The following is a 17,764-nucleotide window of genomic DNA, read 5'->3' as shown; positions in this document are numbered from 1 at the left end:
GACTGTCAAAATTTCCTAGAATCAAATCGAATTGAATCGAATCGAATTAAATCGAATCGTGGATCGAATCGATTCGGGACCTTGTGAATCGGAATTGAATCGATTCTAGAAATCAGTGACGATACCCAGCCCTAAATAATAACCATAATTTACAAACTGAAATTTTGTTTTATTCAAAATGACCTGAAACTGATGACTGAGCACATAATGTCATCAGGAATGTTTTTCTGATGACGCATAGCATAACAGACTTCCATAATATCAATAGCCACATTGCATTAATAATGTACACTTTAGTCCCAGAAGTGTCATCTAACCTATACTTGTAACAACAGCCAGCTTCACGCATTACATAATAACTTTGCTAAAATCCTATGTAGGGTATCTACCTTATAATGTGAAGCAGCATAGTGAGAACACAGTTGCTGTACTATAATGTCATGTTAAAGTACATAACCGTCCCAGTCATGGTGTTTGTTTCCCCTCACTGTTTGGAATTCAAAGTCAAAAGTCAAAGTCAACTTTATTTGTCAATTCTGCCACATGTACAGGACATACAGAGAATAGAAATTTCGTTACTCTCAAACCCTAGATGAAATAGCAAATGAACATTTAAATATGAACATTTAAATATAAGAGAGTGATTAAAAAATGCAAATAAAATAATTAAAAAGTAAAAATTTTAATAAATACAATACAATTTAACAAGAAAGCTATGCAATATACAATATACAATATTCAGGTAAGGGTAAATGACATTGAGTGTAAACCAGGCAGAGTAGTGCAAATAAGCAAATAGTGCAAATGGAGATTTAGTAATATACGGTAAGAGATAGTATAACAACAAAGTCTTATGAGGTAATGGCAGTCCAATGCTCCACAAAGTGACTCGTAACTGGTGCAGGCCAGTGAGTGAGTCAGAGTGTGTGTGTGTGTGTGTGTGTGTGTGTGACAGAGTTCAGTGAGACCATGGAGGAGAAGAGGGGAGAGGGGGCAGAATCGGGAGGGAGTTAAGCTTCCTGACAGCCTGATGGATGAAGCTGTCCTTCAGTCTGCTGGTCCTGGCCTGGAGACTCCGCAGTCTCCTCCCTGACGGCAGCAGCTTGAAGAAGCTTTGCATTGGGTGCGTGGGATCAGCCGCTATGCAAAGGGCTTTTTTAGTGAGACGGGTGCTGTAAATGTCCTGGAGGGAGGGGAGAGAGACACCAATGATCCTCTCTGCAGCTCTCACTATGCGTTGGAGGGTTCTATGACAGGACGCATTGCAGGCTCCAAACCACACAGTGATGCAGCTCGACAGGATGCTCTCGATGGTGCCTCTGTAGAAAGTGTACATGGGCTGGTGCTCCTGCTCTTCTTAGTTTGCGGAGAAAGAAGAGACGCTGCTGTGATTTCTTGGCCAGTGCTGTGGTGTTGTACGTCCAGGAGAGATCCTCTGTGATGTGCACACCCAAGAACTTGGTGCTGCTCACTCTCTCCACAGACGCTCCGTCAATGGTCAGAGGAGCATGTTGGGTGTGCATTCTCCTGAAGTCCACAACAATCTCCTTCGTCTTCTCCACATTCAGAGAGAGATTGTTGTCAACACACCACGTGGCCAGGCGTCTCACCTCACTTCTGTAGTCGGTCTCATCCCTGTTGCTAATGAGACCCACCACCGTTGTGTCGTCCACAAACTTGATGAAGAGGTTGGAGCTATATGATGGAGTGCAGTCATGGGTCAGCAGAGTGAAGAGGAGGGGGCTCAGCACACATCCCTGCGGGGCCCCCGTGTTTAAAATGATGGTGCTGGATGTATACTGCCGACCCGTACTGCTTGAGGTCTTCCGGTGAGGAAATCCAACAGCCAGTTGCACAGTGAGGTGTTGAGCCCCAGCTGGACCAGTTTTTGAGTGAGCTGTTGGGGGATTATAGTGTTGAATGCTGAACTGAAATCTATGAACAGCATTCGAACATATGAGTCATTTTTGTCCAGGTGTGTGAGTGCTGAGTGGAGTGCAGTGGAGATGGCATCATCGGTTGAGCCGATACGCAAACTGGAAGGGATCCAGGGAGGGGGGCAGGACAGTCTTGATGTGTTTCATGACTAGTCGTTCGAAGCACTTCATCAGGATGGGAGTAAGTGCAACAGGACGGTAGTCATTAAAGCAGGAGGGAGATGACTTTTTTGGAACCGGAATGATTGTGGTGGCTTTAAAACATGTGGGGACGACAGCCTGGATGAGTGATATGTTGAAGATGTCTGTGAAGACATCAGTGAGTTCCACTGCACAGTCTCTCAGTACACGACCAGGAATGTTGTCAGGACCCGGAGCTTTACGTGCATTGATCCTGCTGAGGGATCTCCTCACGCTGTCCGGGGACAGAGTCATCACCTGGTCACCAGGAGGGGGTGGGGTCTTCTGTGCAGTGGTGCTGTTTTGGACTTCAAAGCGAGCAAAGAAAGTATTCAGCTCGTTCAGCAGGGGGATAGTGCTATCACAGGTCTGTGGTGGGGGCTTGTAATCTGTGATGGTCTGAATGCCCCGCCACAGGCTCCGTGAGTCTCTGCTGTCTTTGAAGTGATGAGATATTTTCCTGGAGTACTGTCTCTTAGCCTCTCTGATGCCACGGGAAAGGTTGGCCCTAGCTGTCCTCAGGCTCGCCTCGTCACCATCTCTGAAGGCAACATTCCGAGCTTTCAGCAGCCTGTAGACCTCTCCTGTCATCCATGGTTTTTGATTTGCCCGTACAGTTATGGTTTTCGTGACTGTTACATCCTCAATACACTTGTTGATGTAGGCAGTAACAGTCTCTGCGTACTCCTGGAGGTCAGTGGTGTTGTTATAGGTGGCAGCCTGCTTAAACATGTTCCAGTCTGTGGTGTTAAAGCAGTCCTGTAAAGCCTCCGAAGACCCTTCTGGCCACACTTGTATCCGCTTACGAACCGGTTTGGTGGTTTTAACGAGCGGTCTGTAAGCAGGCATTAGCATGACAGTGATATGGTCTGAGGCGCCGAGGTGGGGGAGGGGAAAAGCTTTGTAGGCTCCTCTCTGAATTGAATTGAACATTCGGTCTTTTTATTTACATAGTTCCAAATCACAACAGCAATTGCTTCAAGGGGCTTCAATATGTTCATATGACGAGACACACACATCTTTTTTATGAAGAAATAAGTTTGCATTTATTGGACAAACCAAACATAAGCAAACTCACACATAGTGTAAAGATGGACCATGTCATGGGGTGACAAATGAAGGGTTTCATTCCAAAATGCTGTACAACCATTAGGAGGAAAAAACAAAAAAAAACCAAAAAAAAAAAAAAACCCCCAGTATTTTAAAGAGCACATCATTCATTCAGAAATCTTATTACTTTAGTCACAACAACCCCCTAATGAAGCTGTATTTATTTCATGGAGATGACATTATTCCCACATGCTGTACATTTCATTTTGGAACAAAGCTCTTCAAATATATCTTTTTATTTTTACACTTTTTACATTCTTTTCTTGCTGTACATTTTAAGTCTCATGCTTTGCTTGAAACTGTGGTGTCAGCATTTATCCTCAATCACATGACGAGAGACAATAAAAAGAAGAGCATACAGTATTCAGGATCAATGCTGCATAGTTTCAACTTTGGAATAACACAATTACCTTTTTGTAAACTGTGTGTATATGTGATGGAAAACCATATTAAAGCTGTCAAAAGAATACATGCGATGTATCTTGGAAGCTTCACTTCTTTGAAAAATTTCAGTATTGGGAGACGATGCATGTCATCACGAGTCCATCAAGAGCAGCTGAAATAAACAAAGGTGGAGCAGTTCATACCATCGCAGAGTTTCTTAAGAAGCTCTGGCAGTAAACCACAGCATGATGGATAACAGGAAATGGATGACAAATATCAACAGATGTAACTCGAAAGAAAACAACAACTAAAACAAGCAAACAAACAAAAAAACCTGCATGAGTTTTTAGCAAAGTCTGGGCACAAAACATGCAAAGAAAACAACAAAATGGAAGCAATAAATAAAGTAAAAGTCCTGGGAATGTTAACAAAACTCCACTGAGAGTGACACCAAAGCAAACAACCAAGTCACTGCAATCTTTTAAACAGAATTTAAAGATGATACAGATCCACCTATAACAAAAGGCTAGGACAACATTCTTAACCTGACCGAGCTAGCCAACAGATTACAGTAAGAACACTTGAAATGGTTCACGAGGACAGCTGCACATCATTCCCTTGTAGTAAACCTCCGTTAAGGCAATCGGAAAACAGGAAGAGAATTTAGCACTGGAATCACACATAGCTTTTATGTGGGAGAAAAAAAAAAAAAAAAAAACATGGACTGTGAGGGTCATGGACGCCTCAAAGCAGATTCGTATGTAATTCAAATGTATTGAGATTTAACCCTGCGGAAACTTTGCGTTCCTGTTTGGTGGTGATGGCTTGATAACATCAGTCACTTGCAAATACTTTTCTGGATGTTTCCAGTTAGTGGGATGTTTCAAATCAGTATGCAGAAGTGGCAGTGAGGCTTCAGACTGCTTTAAATGCTCCATTTCAGACATTTTTTCTACTCTTTGTCCGATATCATGTCCAAAAAAAAAATAGCCACAGCTCTGGCCCTGCTTGACCTTCTGTCCGTATGAGATCACTAAGGAGAAGATGTACAAGTCTAAAGAGCCAGTCAACAGTTGAAATGAGAAACACTTTAGCCAATCATGTTGTTGCACTGACACATGCACACAGTAGAGGTTAGTAACAGCTTCCTTTGCTATGCTGTAGGCGTGAGTAGTAGCAGAGTCGCGGCTCTCTCCCCAGTCTCAAAGCGGTTTTTAAATAAGCCCCCAGATCCGATTCAAGATGGCTGCTGAATTGAGAGATTTGCTTATTGAAGGCCTTTGTTAACAGCTCCTTCTAAAATACATACAGCTAAGAACACAGATTAGAAGGTGTCCTGCTTTCAAAATAACCATCAACTTACTCCTGCTGTTCAGGGAGAAGGAGCTAAAGCCGCTGTTAAAGGAAGCTCCAGAAAACAGTCGCTGCTGTTCTTACTCTCACAGAAGAAAAATCTGGAAGCAAGACGGCACCAGAAACCTACCAAACAGATCCCACTGAGATGATCTTGCTTAATAATAATTTAATAATAACACAAGCACAAAGAGCCTAATGTTGAGTTAAACACAGAAGGCCATGAGAAAGAAAAATATCCAGTTTCAGATTCAGCCAACTTTGCAAGGATGATGAACTTTAGGAGTGTGAAAAAACAGGAAGGCCTTCTTAAATCATCTAAATTCTCCTCCAGTGTTCATATTTAGACACAAGACTAAAATTACCATTAACCATTAAGCTCAAGAAACAAAGAGAAAGAACACAATGGATTCTTTAAGAAGTCACTTCTCACTCTGAGCATGCTCTCAGTTATTACACCAACCACACCAACATTCAGACTAAATGGTTAAGCTTTATTTACAGCAGCTGGTTCGTGGAGTGGATGATGTCAAATAAAACCTTACTCCAACATATTTAAATGCGTCAGAGTACAAAGAGCTGAGCTGCGGCCACCTTGATCATCGTATTTCTGTTACCACTCACTACAGTACATGTGGGTGTCCCAGCCTGTTCTTAGTGGTTGGAACGGAAGTGACAGCACAGGCGCAGATGGGAAAAACAAACGTAACAAACGTAATATACAGGTCAAACATAGCAGAGTCCTGGCTTATTTTACCTGGGTGCTGTTAGCCTTGTATACAGTGTATGGCTTGGATATGCTGCTTTATGCACATACAAACCACCAACAACCCTGTGCCCTGGCACCCTTCTGCAGGAGCTCTTATAGCTCTTCATAATCGCCATCATCTCTTTTGATTGATGCTGCCCCACCGCCCAGAAAGTCCTCCAGCTCATCCACTTCGGTTTTCTTGGTCCTGGATTTTTTTTTCTTTTTCTCCTTCTCATCGGGCACTGCAGCTTCATCCTTTTCCCTTTTCTTGTGTTTGTGTTTCTTCTTGCTCTTTTCATCCTCCTGTAAGTGACGGCACACAGTTTACTGTAGGACTCGCCGGCAGAACCTCAGAGGCTGTTCACGACATAAAAAGCTGAACTTTTCTATTTCTGTTCACGTTCATAGCAAAACAACAGAATCCTTTTAATAAAGGAAAAAAAAAACCCTGCGGTTTGCAGACTTGCAGTTAAAGACTTAAATCAAGTTTGAAGTCTGAAGCGTCTGACCCCTCACTGGTGAGTGTGTTAGATAAGAATGTCCACTCATTATGTCTTTGAATTTTCATTCAAATCTTTACAAATAATCATTTAACATTTTACATACACCTTTGTAGCAGCAATGTCTCCAAACTATCCTCTTGCTCACCGACCGTCACCACAGCTCAGTACCAGGCATTCAATTTCTAATACCGGTAGATACTATACACTCGATGGTCAATGAGAAAAACTGTTTTATTTCTCTTCTTTAGACACAAAGTCCTTACAGTATGTAATATCAACAAAAAGTTTACCTCTTTGCTCTTCTTCTTCTTTTTCTTCTTTTCCTTGGAGGAGTGCTTGCTTTCTTTCTCTGAAAGAGGAGCACATGCATACAGCACTCTCACAAGTGGTGAACATCTGATGGAGTCATTTTAAATACGTTTTATGTTAAAGTTCAGTTTCTTAACAAAACCAGCAGAACAGACCATTTCAAAAAAGGACAATTGTTTTAACCACTTAATAACATGAAACAATTACATCCTTGCTTCTAAATTGAGATAAAATTGACGTTACTGTAATCAGCCCTAAAAATCTTAGAATATGGTGTCTAGACCAATACTCTGGATGGCATTACCCTGGTCTCAGTTAACACTGAGTAATGGAGTTGTTTTTGACCAAGATATTTCCTTCAATATACATATTAAATAAATACGTGAGGCTGTCTTACTTTGTAAAATTAAAAAACCTGCTGTCTCAGAGTGACTCTGAAAAACTAGTTCATGCATTTATTACTTCTAGGCTGGATTATTGTAATTATTCATTATCAGGATGTCCTAAAAACTCCCTGAAAATCCTTCGGTTGATCCAAAATGCTGAAGCAAGAGTACTGACAGAAACTAGAAAGAGCATATTTCTCCCATACTGGCTTCTTTTGATTGGCTCCCTTAAATCCAGAATGAAATTTTAAAATCCTTCTCATCACGTACAACGTTTCGCATAATTAGGCCACCCCATCAGAGCACTTTGCTCTCAGACAGCTGGGTTAGTTGTTGTTCCTAGAGTATTTAAAAGTAGAATTGGGAGGCAGAGCCCTCGGTTTTCAGGCCCCTCTTCTATGAAACCAGCTTCCAGTTTGGATTTGAGAGACAGACACTATCTCTACTTTTAAGATTAAACTTAAAACTTTCCTTTTTGCTAAAGCATGTACCCTGAATCCTCCTTTAGTTATACTGCAATAGGTGTAGGCTGCTGGGGGATTCCCATGATGCATTAAGTATTTCTTCTTCAGTTACCTTTCTCCCTCAGTATGTGCTTACACAGCTCTCTGCATTTAACAATTAGTTAATATTAAACTCTGGGTCTCTTCCATGATGCATCTTTTGTCTGACTGTTGGGGTTTTCTCTCTGTTATTGTGGGGTCTTTACATAACAATATCAAGCACCTTGAAGTCACTGTGCAATATCAATTGAATCTAAAGGGTTCTGTTGACCTAATCTGCCTGCTCATCAGCTAATCAAATGTGGAGTTACATTGACAAGTATTTAAGGACTTGCCTTCCTGATCCTCGCTGCTTTCCTTGGCTGCAGGAGGCTCTTCTTGGATCCCGAGACCAAACAGGTCAGTGTCGTCCTTGGGTTTGAAGGTGATCACAGTGGGTTTTAGGGGTTCTGGCACCTTGGCTAACTGCATGTCATCATCAGAGAGGTCAGACAGAAGCTCATCCCTGACTGGAAATGTATCCTGCATTCAAAAGGGATGCAAATGTATATTCATTAAAGAAGCAGAACAGAAAAGTTTTAATTGACTTTTCATCTATTTAATTTCTGTTGCAGATTTTGCTTTCCAGATCTGTGACCTGAACTGGCCTCATATAGTGGAAGTATCTTTGTTTACCTTTGCAATTTTAGGTGTGTCTGATGCTTCAGAGTCAAAGTCAGGGTCATCCATCACAAACGAGAGCATTTGCTGAGCCACAGGAGCCTCAGGGTCTGTGTCAGAGTCCTCCACTTTGGGCGTGCTTCCCTTCTTCTTGCCTTGGTGTCGGGCTGGCTGCTCTACTGCGGGAGTTAAAGTGAGGGAGATGGGTGGTGTGGTTTGGCCCTGGGGATCCGGAGCTTTAGATGTCACCTTTGGTTTTGTGATTATAGGCCTGATTCAAGGAACACGTAAAAAAACAAAACAAAAAACATATCAGATCACAATGGGGGAAAGGGGGGGGGGATAGGCTGCATATCTACACTGATATGTACTGGGTCATGCGTTAGGGATGCCACATCGTTTACACATCAACCTACAGTGACACCTCAAAACTCAAAGTGAAGAAGTGATGCAGCAGGATAATCCATTTTGTCAAAATTTCATTGCAAAAATGGTACTCAGTGGTTTGTATGGCTGTATGTTTGTATGTGCTTGTATGTATGTGTGACAACGTCGGGGCATGCTCCTAATGAGATGACAGCTGATGTCTCAGGACCCACTGCACCAGTGTAGGGTCTGACAGTGGGCCCGGGAATTTCAACGTGATACCTAGCGTCACTCAGGGTGCTGCTGGCTAGCCCTATAGCGGTCTGTGTGTCCCTCCATTGATATGTCCCTCTCTGACACTACCAAACCAGTCAAGTTTAACGATGTTACAGACAGAATAACGTTCTCCATGGCTTCTTCAGACTGTTTCACATCTGTCACATGTGCTCAGGGTGAACCTGCTCTTGTCTCTGAAAAGCACAGGGTGCTAGTGGTGCCAATTCTGGTATTCTATGGCAAATGCCAATCGAGCTACATGGTGTTGGGCAGTGAACACAGGACCCTACTAAAGGATGTTGAGACCTCAGGCCACCCTCATGAAGTCTGTTTCTGATGATTTGTTCAGAGACACTGACATCAGTGGCCTGCTGGAGGTCATTTTGTAGCTCTGGCAGAGCTCACCCTGTTCCTTCTGGGACAAAAGAGCAAATACTAGACCTGCCGATGGGTGAAGGACCTTTTGTGACTCTGTCCAGCTCTCACAGAGTAACTGCCTGTCTCCTGTATTCTCCGCTATGTTCCTGAAACTATGCTGGGAGGCACAGCAAACCTTATTGCAAGTGTGCGTATTGATGTGCCATTCCGCAGGAGTTGGACTACCAGTGCAACCTATGCGGGGTCCTGATATAACCTCATGCTACCAGTAGTGACACTGGCCCTAATCAAATGCATACAACTAGAGAAAAACAGTCAGAAAAGATCAGGAGGCAGAAAATACCAGTGGCCTCCACCTGTAAAACTATTCCTGCTTTGTTGTCGCATTGTTGCCCTTCTAGGTCACCTCTTGTTAAGTGAACTGATTAACAACCTCCTGTGCTACTTAACTGATAAGATCAATATCCCCGAGGTTTCACTGACTTAATGCTAAACTCAGATTAAAAAGTGTTTCTTTAATTTTTTGAGCAGTATATCACTTGTGTCACTAATGAAATTTCTTGACTTACGCTTTGAGCTCAGGTTTACTTTCCAGGTCTTGATCCTGTGAGATTACAAGCGCTGTTGGTATTCCCTCCTCCTCGTCACTGCTCAGAGTGATATCTTTAATGGGGGGGAGGGCCTTAGAGTTGGAAAGGCTTGGCTCAGTATCATCAGGGTCAAGCTCATCCTGGAAACTGGACACCATGGGGTTTCCTCTATCCTCACCATCACTGGGTTGAAGCAAGAACACGAAAAGTTGGTTCAAAGAGGCTTGAAGAGGTGACCGAAAGCAGACACTTAGTGACTAACAATGTAGTAAAACATTTAAAAATTTAATTCAACCTCTTCTAAATGTTGAATAAAGAAGGTAAAATGTAAAACATTGACAAAGAGTATTTTCTAAAAGTAAAAACAGGCCAAGTCAGAAGTATTTGTGAAAATTTTCACCTGTCACTGTCCACAGTGGGAGCTGCTGCAGGTCGGGGCACCTTGGTCTTGGAGGGCAGGCTGTCCTCCAAGAAACTCTTGTCCAGTCTCTCATCTGGCACAAAATCATCCACACTCTGCACCTTAGCAGGACACACTGGTACAGGAGGCTCCTCTGAGGAAAACATTGAGACAATTTTTGACTGAGAGCAAAATGACTCAGAACAAAAATCTACGCTTTAAAGTTCAAAAGCTCCAAAGCAGAACCACTGTGTGTTTGCTTTTAGCTAATTATACAGAAACTGCAGGGAAAGACTGAAATCACATGACATTCCAACACCAGCCAGTCTTTTGATCCTTTTAAATGCTCCGCATTTCTCAACTCCCAAGTCTCAAACCTTGTGACTACTTACTATGGACCTGGCAGTTTCAGTTACGGTCAACAAATATATTCTAAAGCTGGTCTGGATACTCTCAGTGCCCGGAGGACAAAGAAAACTCAAAGTGAACTCTTTATTCAGTAACTGATATAACAATCTCCATTGAATGTGTTCATTAGCTTACTACATTCTAGTTTATCAAGATTTGACGGATGTGACTGAACAGCTTTCTTAACCCTTAGACGATTCTTTAAAATCCTCACTCTTCTCGTCTTTGACTCTTTCTAAAGACAAAACAGTGGAGCTTCTCAAAAAGTGCTGTAAAAATATTATATAGTAATATTTGTTCCACTTTAAATGACTCAGTCAACTACTTTGGTCTGAACTTTTAATATCCAATATTAATAATATTTAATGGATTTTAATGATTTGAAGGCCAGTATGTTTATATAGCTCCACTGATTTTTATCAAAAAAACAAAAACAAAAAAAACCCCCAAAGAAGAACAACAATTTCCATGAAATACATTTCAAGGAATATTTGATTATTTTCAATAGGCCCTAAAATGAGACTGATTGGCAGAAACATTGGTGTTCATTATTATTTTTTTTTTGCAGTGTCATAGTCACCTCTCTTTGCAACAAAAACAAGAAACTGTCACACTCAATGCCCTAAGTAGAGATGGACCGATCCGATATTACGTATCGGTATCGGTCCGATACTGACCTAAATTACTGGATCGGATATCGGAGAAAAATAAAAAATGTAATCCGATCCATTAAATATCACGAAAGCACCTCACAAAACTTGCAACACACCGTAACTCACCTCAGAACGTTAGCACGTCGGAGCAGTATGCATCACGTGATAGAGCGGCTGTGGCATGCCGACCTGTCAGTGGTCTGGATAGCATTTGGAGCTTCGCTAGCAACCCGGCATTTCATCTCCGACAAAGTTATCCCAAGAGAAGTAAAGCAAGTGTGTAAGTCCATCTCTGAATGTTTGTAAAGCATTCCTGCGTTAAGCTTAACAAGCGATATATGGAGCGACTGCCTCTTCTTGCTGCTACTTCAATCATGAAACTGCTTAACGATCAGCTGATCGGCTTTTCTGTCGCGAGTCCGTGTCTCTAGTTTGCTTTTGGCCCACTTTGCACCAGAAAGAGGAAACCAGCGGATAAACAACAGCAGCACGTTTAAGCTTGATCAGCTGTTGTTAGAATTTATTTAATATTACTTTCTACTCGAGGATCTTTTTCTACGTAGCTGACGCTGGTAACTGTGCAGGGGCGGATCTAGCAAAGTTTAGCCAGGGGGGCCGATAGGGCATTAACAGGGAAAAGGGGGCACAAAGACATACTTTTCTTTCTTATTCTCATTTAAAATGTCTAGCTTTTAATAAATAATTATCTTACACCCAAAGTTTTAATTTGATGTAAAATGAATAGAAGTCAATTACTGTATATAGTAACTATTAAGTCTAATATATATACCCTAGTAAGCTATAGTACTTTTTCCTTTGGGAAGGTACCATCTGTGCAGTCTGCAATTTTGTTGAAGAAAGATGTTGAATCTATTTAATATTTCTTGAAAAATAATTGATTTCTGTGCATTTTTTTTCACACTGCATCAAATTAAGGTTGATTACGTCGATTAAGCATCATGAGGTGGAGCGTGAGGGGTGGTTCCCTATTTTTTATTTATTTATTTTTGTTGTTGCTGGGAGTTGGAACCCTATTAGTTAGGTTGCTTAATATTTATGCTAAGTACTCTTTAAAATACCAGAATAGGGAGGATGGTGTAGGTTTAAGTTTATTAGATTGATCAGTATTGCTGTACTATGAAATTTTTTTTTGCATACAGGTATAACAGAATAGCTTTAGTGTAGTTGTTGTTTTAAACTTGAGTATGAACTTATACAAAATGCAGCAAGATATTTAAAAAACAGTTTTGTTTATTAAAAAACACTATATCGGATTCATATCGGTATCGGCAGTTATCCAAATTTATGATATCGGTATCGGACATAAAAAAGTGGTATCGTGCCATCTCTAGCCCTAAGGACAAAAAAGTGGCAGCTTTGCAAAAACTCCTGCAAAAATATTATAAAGTAATATTTTTTTCCACTTTAAATGATGGAATCTTTCAAAAATACTTCATCCTGAAATATAAATATTAATCACGTTTTTTTATTTTAACCCCTCAAGAAGAGGGACTCCAGCTGAGGTGGAGCAGAAGCTGTAAATGGACAGACTGATCTTTGCATGTAAGCTTCCCACGTTGTGCTGCCAGCTGTTCTCTTCCTGTCCATGGAAAAGTCACACCGCCCTTACATTTGCTGATGAGAGGGGCTTGCAGCAGTACCCTGCAGATTTAAACTGATTAATTTTTTTGACCTGTAAACAGCATCCAAAAATGAGCATCTCTATATACGCCTGCAGTTCCTCTGTGTCTACATAAGCCACTGAGTGATTCATATGCAGGTTTGTCATGGCCACAATTTGCTTCAACCAGCAGCAGTGCATGGTCATGTCATGGTGTGTATGTCCTGGGATCAAACCTCTGGTTGCTACTCATGATTTACTGTTATTGAATTCGTTTATAATTGAGAGTGTTGGTCCACTTAACCTGAGTGCAAAATTGCAGTGTTGGACTGTAATGCTACGTGGACGAATGTGCTAATGGCTGTGAATAGACAGAAATATTGTCACAGATGGCTGGTGTAGAGACTACATGGAGCACTCTGCTGTGCGAGTGCTGTGTAGGACTGACCTGGTGCTGAGGCAGAAGCCTCGGTGGCTGGGGATGAGCCAAACCATCGGGAGATGAAGCTGCGTTTCTGTGGGCCCGACGCTCCTGCAGCTGGTGACTGAAGGTGTTCGGGTGACTGGGCCAATGATTTTACCTCAGCAGCAGGTGAAGCTGCCCCGCCAGCTGCTGCTGCTGTGGGAGGCGGAGGAGAGGTTGTGGACACAGATGGTGACTGTGGGAGTGGCTGGGAAGGGATTGGTGGCTGTGGAGTGCTGGGACTGGAGCTGCCGGTGGAGGCCCCACTGGGAGGGACAATGGGGGACTGAGAGCCTGATGAGGGACTCTGACCGTTGGCTGGACCAGGGGAACCATAGCCCTTACTGCGAGACTCCAAGTTCTCCAGGAAACTGCAGATATCACAACAGGACTTTTAAGAGACTTTGAATAACATCTGAGGCCATCAATACAGTTTAGAAACTAGAGTAAGGAAAAACTCAGTAGAAGGAAATGTACACAGATGTGTAGTTCATTTTACAAATCTGTTAAATTCAACTGCTAGAAGATGGAGGTAGTAGTGTGCACCCAGCTCACTAGTTTAAGCCCAGCAGTGGACATGAGAGCACCTAATGCATAAAAAGTGAGGACACATATTTTACATAGAGTGGGGGAGAATTTTGGGAAATAAAGCTTTTGATCTAGTCCCTCTAGTGGCTCAGTAACAGCAGTGCACAGGCTGTCAGAGAGAATAAAGATGAGCATACATCTCATAGTTCTGATCTTCAGTCTCCTGCTGGACACAGAGCTCCTCCAGTGTCGCATCCATGTCCAACTGGTTGGTCTCCAGCTGCCTCAGGAGGGTCTCCCTCTGCACACAAACACATGGCATGATTACCTGGGCACGTGCTGAGATGAAATAGGTGTGCTTTGTCTTCCATTACAATAAATAAATCATAATAAAAAATTATAGTGTTTGAAAACCTGATATTATAAATAAAAATAAATCAAATATTCAGCACATAAAACAAAACAATAACCTGCAGCTGTAGGAACGGGATGTTGAAAAACTTGTGCAGATATTTCAAGCCAAAGCCATTCTTCATAGAGGACTCGGCATAGTGGATGTAAGATGATCCCATAGGTCTGTAAAAGGAAAGCATTAGTAGTAAACTCAAGTTTCTGAATATATACCCTATATTTACATGCCTCATTGATGTCCAAGTGTTATTTAATAAAAAAAACAAACAAACAAAAAAAAAAACGGAAAGAGGTGTAGCTGCATTTACCACCTCAAGGGCACAAAAACATCAGACACATCATCAGCTTGTTAAGTTGTTAAACTGACAGTGGATAACACCTTCCCTTTGACACTAGACAGCTTTCAGTGGTAAAATATCCATTTGTATTATACTGGTTAGTTACCAACCAGCCAAATAAATATAAGTCACGTTCCCCAGGGTAGCTGTGGCTACAACCGTAGCTTGCCTCCACCAGTGTTTGTGAATGCGAGAGTGAATGAATAGTGGCATTGTAAAGCGCTTTGGGTGCCTTGAAAAGCGCTATATAAATCCAATCCATCATCATCATCACTTTTGAACACTATTATGCGAGTTATCTTCTATCCACGGTCTACTGTTCAGCGTAGTTGGTTAGTGATATTCTGTTTTAACGCTACAAGTTTAGCGTTTTTGTTGTGACCATCTCAGCTTTTTGAAACTAATGCCACATTGATGTGCTCAATGGATAACAAACTGTAAATGAAAACATTTTGTATTATGAGCACATACAGTTTTATCCTCCCTTTTGACTTTGGCGAACCATCATTTACAAAACAATCATATTGTATTTATTAAGAATAAAATCTAGGAAGGAAAGTTTCCTGAAGTCAAAGATCAAGGGAGCTGAAAATTGTTTTTCCAGAGACTTTTATAGAATCAGACATCTTTTCTGTTAGAGAGAATTCAGGTTTAAGGCACTTCCACACTGGCAGGTAGCAGGAGTTTCGGTTTAAAATCCCCAGGAAGTACCATGTTTTCACAGATTATTTTACTTGCAGCATGTTTTGTGCAAATATGTTTTAAATGTGCAAGATGCTAAGCTGTACCTTACGTCTCTGATTGGAGTGGTGGCACTCATAGGGATCATTTTGTGGGGAAGAAGAGTCGGATGACCCACAAAATTACCATTTTTACACAACTGTGCATTGAGCCTGAAGCAGACAGCCCACTAGAGAAAGTTGATGGCCACTGTTGTGATACCTGTTATCTACTACTGGGGTTTTAAGTTTTGCAGAGCCAGTCCCTCTGGTGAGGTGTAAGCTCAAATCTGGGTAAGAAAACAAAATTAACAAAAAAAAAAAAAAGCTTCTTCCTGTTTTGGTTGTGTCACTGAGCCCTCAGTTCCCTGGATGTCTGGTTTGTGGCTGCAGACACAGACACAGTGAAAGAACACTAATCTAGTTGTTGATTATGTAAATTTTTTTAAAGTTAAAACCAAAAATTAAAGTCCTTAGAGAATTATATTGTTCCCGGTTCTGTTTTCTTCCAACACTTCCTGTTTATTCCTGGTACTGTTTCCTGTATTTTTGCTATCTGTGACTGAACACAGTGATATATGGTGCAGTATTCTGAGTCCCTATAAGCAGGTCCTGCAACTTGGCACCATCCTGGTAATTTGCTCATGCAGTTGTTGTGGAAAAACAAAACAGTCCCTGTATAAATACAGAGGTACACGGACAAACGTTGGTGAACTTTTGGCTTAAAAATAAGATTTTAAAACTTTTTTACTTCTATGTGTGTGCAAGGTTTGATGACATTATGGCTTTATTAAAAGCTCAGAGTGTAGACACAAAAAAGGTCTGTGTAGCTTATCCCAGAGTATTGAGCAAATGCGATGCTCATTGAAATGTTCAAATTTGAAAACATTTTCCACAGCTATATCAGGTAACAAGATTTACTTTTTACAGAGAAAACAACTTTTATTATTATCACACTTTTTATTTCAACTGTATACATTCAATTATTATCTATATCTACCTGTTCAATCCAGCAATTAGGTCCCTTATATCATCAGGGAGGATGACACGATGCTCGCCCATGTCCCTGTAGTTTCCCAACACACACACCGGCACATGGGTGGGTACTTTGGGCAGCTCCCTCAGGATGTAATTAAAAGTCCTGCAATTGATAGGATCACAACATTTATCTGGGAGTATCAATATTCACTGGAAACTGACTATTCTTCAAATATCGCTTCCCCAACTCTGCTTACAAATGACGGTACACAGTTTTCTAAAATACTTGTGCTTTCCTGTTTTTATGACTGGTAACCCTGAAGTTCAGTATTTGGCTTTAAAATGTAGAGAATTAAGCAGGGACTCAAAACAGTAATGTATAAATGTTTTAAAACATAGACACATTTTTTGATTTTTGTGTAATTTAATGACAGCCAGAAAATAATGACCTACCCACAGAGGTGTCTGTGAAAATTATACACCTGCAAGGGCATATTTTCTGTTCAATTTTATTTTATTTATACAGTGGCAAACCACAACAACAGTTGCCTCAAGGCGCTTAGTAGTGTAAGGTACACCCTGCAATAATACATAAAGAGAAAAACCCATCAATCAAATGATCCCCTATGAGCAAGCACTTTGGTGACAGTGGGAAGGAAAAACTCCCTCTTAACAGGAAGAAACCTCCGGCAGAACCAGACTCAGGGAGGAGCGGCCATCTGCTGCAACCGCTTGGGGAGTCACACCATGACAGGAACACTAATATGGATCCTAGACAGCTAGCTAGTCTTGCCCAACCAAGACTGGCTTTACAGTCAGAAAGTTAGTCTGAGCCTAAGCCTCTTCCAGAGGACCCTTTGTCCCCAACGGCCACCTTCACCTAAAACAGTTTACTTATTTCCTTTACATCTGAATTTGAATTATATTTGAAATGTGAGTAAATCCCCTTGTTAAAGATGATTAAATGCATGATGAAAAACAGTATTTAATAATGGAGATTAGACTACAGCATTAACCAAAGTAAACGTGATTATAATTTTTGCTACACTTAAGCATACCTATCATTTACTGTGCTTAGTCACTGTAGCACCTAGAACAACAGTGAGGCTCACTCATGTGTTTTTAATTGTGGCTGAATAACAAAAGAGCTCTACAGCACAGAGACATAAGATACACCAGATCCTACTTTACATGAAACCCCACTGAAAAACCTACAGTTATATCATTTGCCATGCTAATATATACATAAAAAAAAAATTCTCCCTTGGGATGCCCAAAATAGCAATAGTGGAATGTATTTTAAGGATTGTGCATCTAGAGCTGAACACAATCCAGCAGTGGAAGCTTCATAGCCACAGACAGACACAATGAAACTTTATCTGCTCATGCATATTAAAGAAATAGACTTGCCTGATGAGACAACAACACACACAAAGCTCTCTTACCACTGCTTGGTGATGTCAAACATCATGATCACTCCATTGCAGTTCTTGTACACATCCAGGAATTCTGCATCCAGGGCCACCTCATCTGACTATAACACAAACAAATTAATATTT

The 17,764-nt window shown here is 41.2% G+C and overlaps 1 protein-coding gene across 4 annotated transcripts in view; it reads right to left on the bottom strand.

Moving 5' to 3' along the window:
* Window positions 1–3,137: 3,137 nt before the first annotated feature.
* rabl6b (RAB, member RAS oncogene family-like 6b) overlaps window positions 3,138–17,764 on the bottom strand; it is a 21,461-nt gene continuing 6,834 nt past the window's right edge. For all 4 annotated transcript variants that reach the window (XM_076890682.1, XM_076890685.1, XM_076890683.1 and 1 more), the window contains 11 exons: window positions 17,651–17,739; window positions 16,228–16,368; window positions 14,230–14,335; window positions 13,957–14,060; window positions 13,217–13,602; window positions 10,087–10,240; window positions 9,666–9,869; window positions 8,092–8,347; window positions 7,752–7,938; window positions 6,509–6,567; window positions 3,138–6,018 (listed from right to left, as the gene is read on the bottom strand). In XM_076890682.1, coding sequence (XP_076746797.1) covers window positions 5,827–6,018; window positions 6,509–6,567; window positions 7,752–7,938; window positions 8,092–8,347; window positions 9,666–9,869; window positions 10,087–10,240; window positions 13,217–13,602; window positions 13,957–14,060; window positions 14,230–14,335; window positions 16,228–16,368; window positions 17,651–17,739 — 1,878 coding nt within the window. In that variant the 3' untranslated portion in view covers window positions 3,138–5,826. The remainder of the gene's footprint in view (window positions 6,019–6,508; window positions 6,568–7,751; window positions 7,939–8,091; window positions 8,348–9,665; window positions 9,870–10,086; window positions 10,241–13,216; window positions 13,603–13,956; window positions 14,061–14,229; window positions 14,336–16,227; window positions 16,369–17,650; window positions 17,740–17,764) is intronic.

The sequence above is a fragment of the Maylandia zebra genome, linkage group LG12 (assembly GCF_041146795.1).
Source record: "Maylandia zebra isolate NMK-2024a linkage group LG12, Mzebra_GT3a, whole genome shotgun sequence".
Taxonomy (NCBI): domain Eukaryota; kingdom Metazoa; phylum Chordata; class Actinopteri; order Cichliformes; family Cichlidae; genus Maylandia; species Maylandia zebra.
This window is presented reverse-complemented; position numbering and strand designations above follow the sequence as displayed.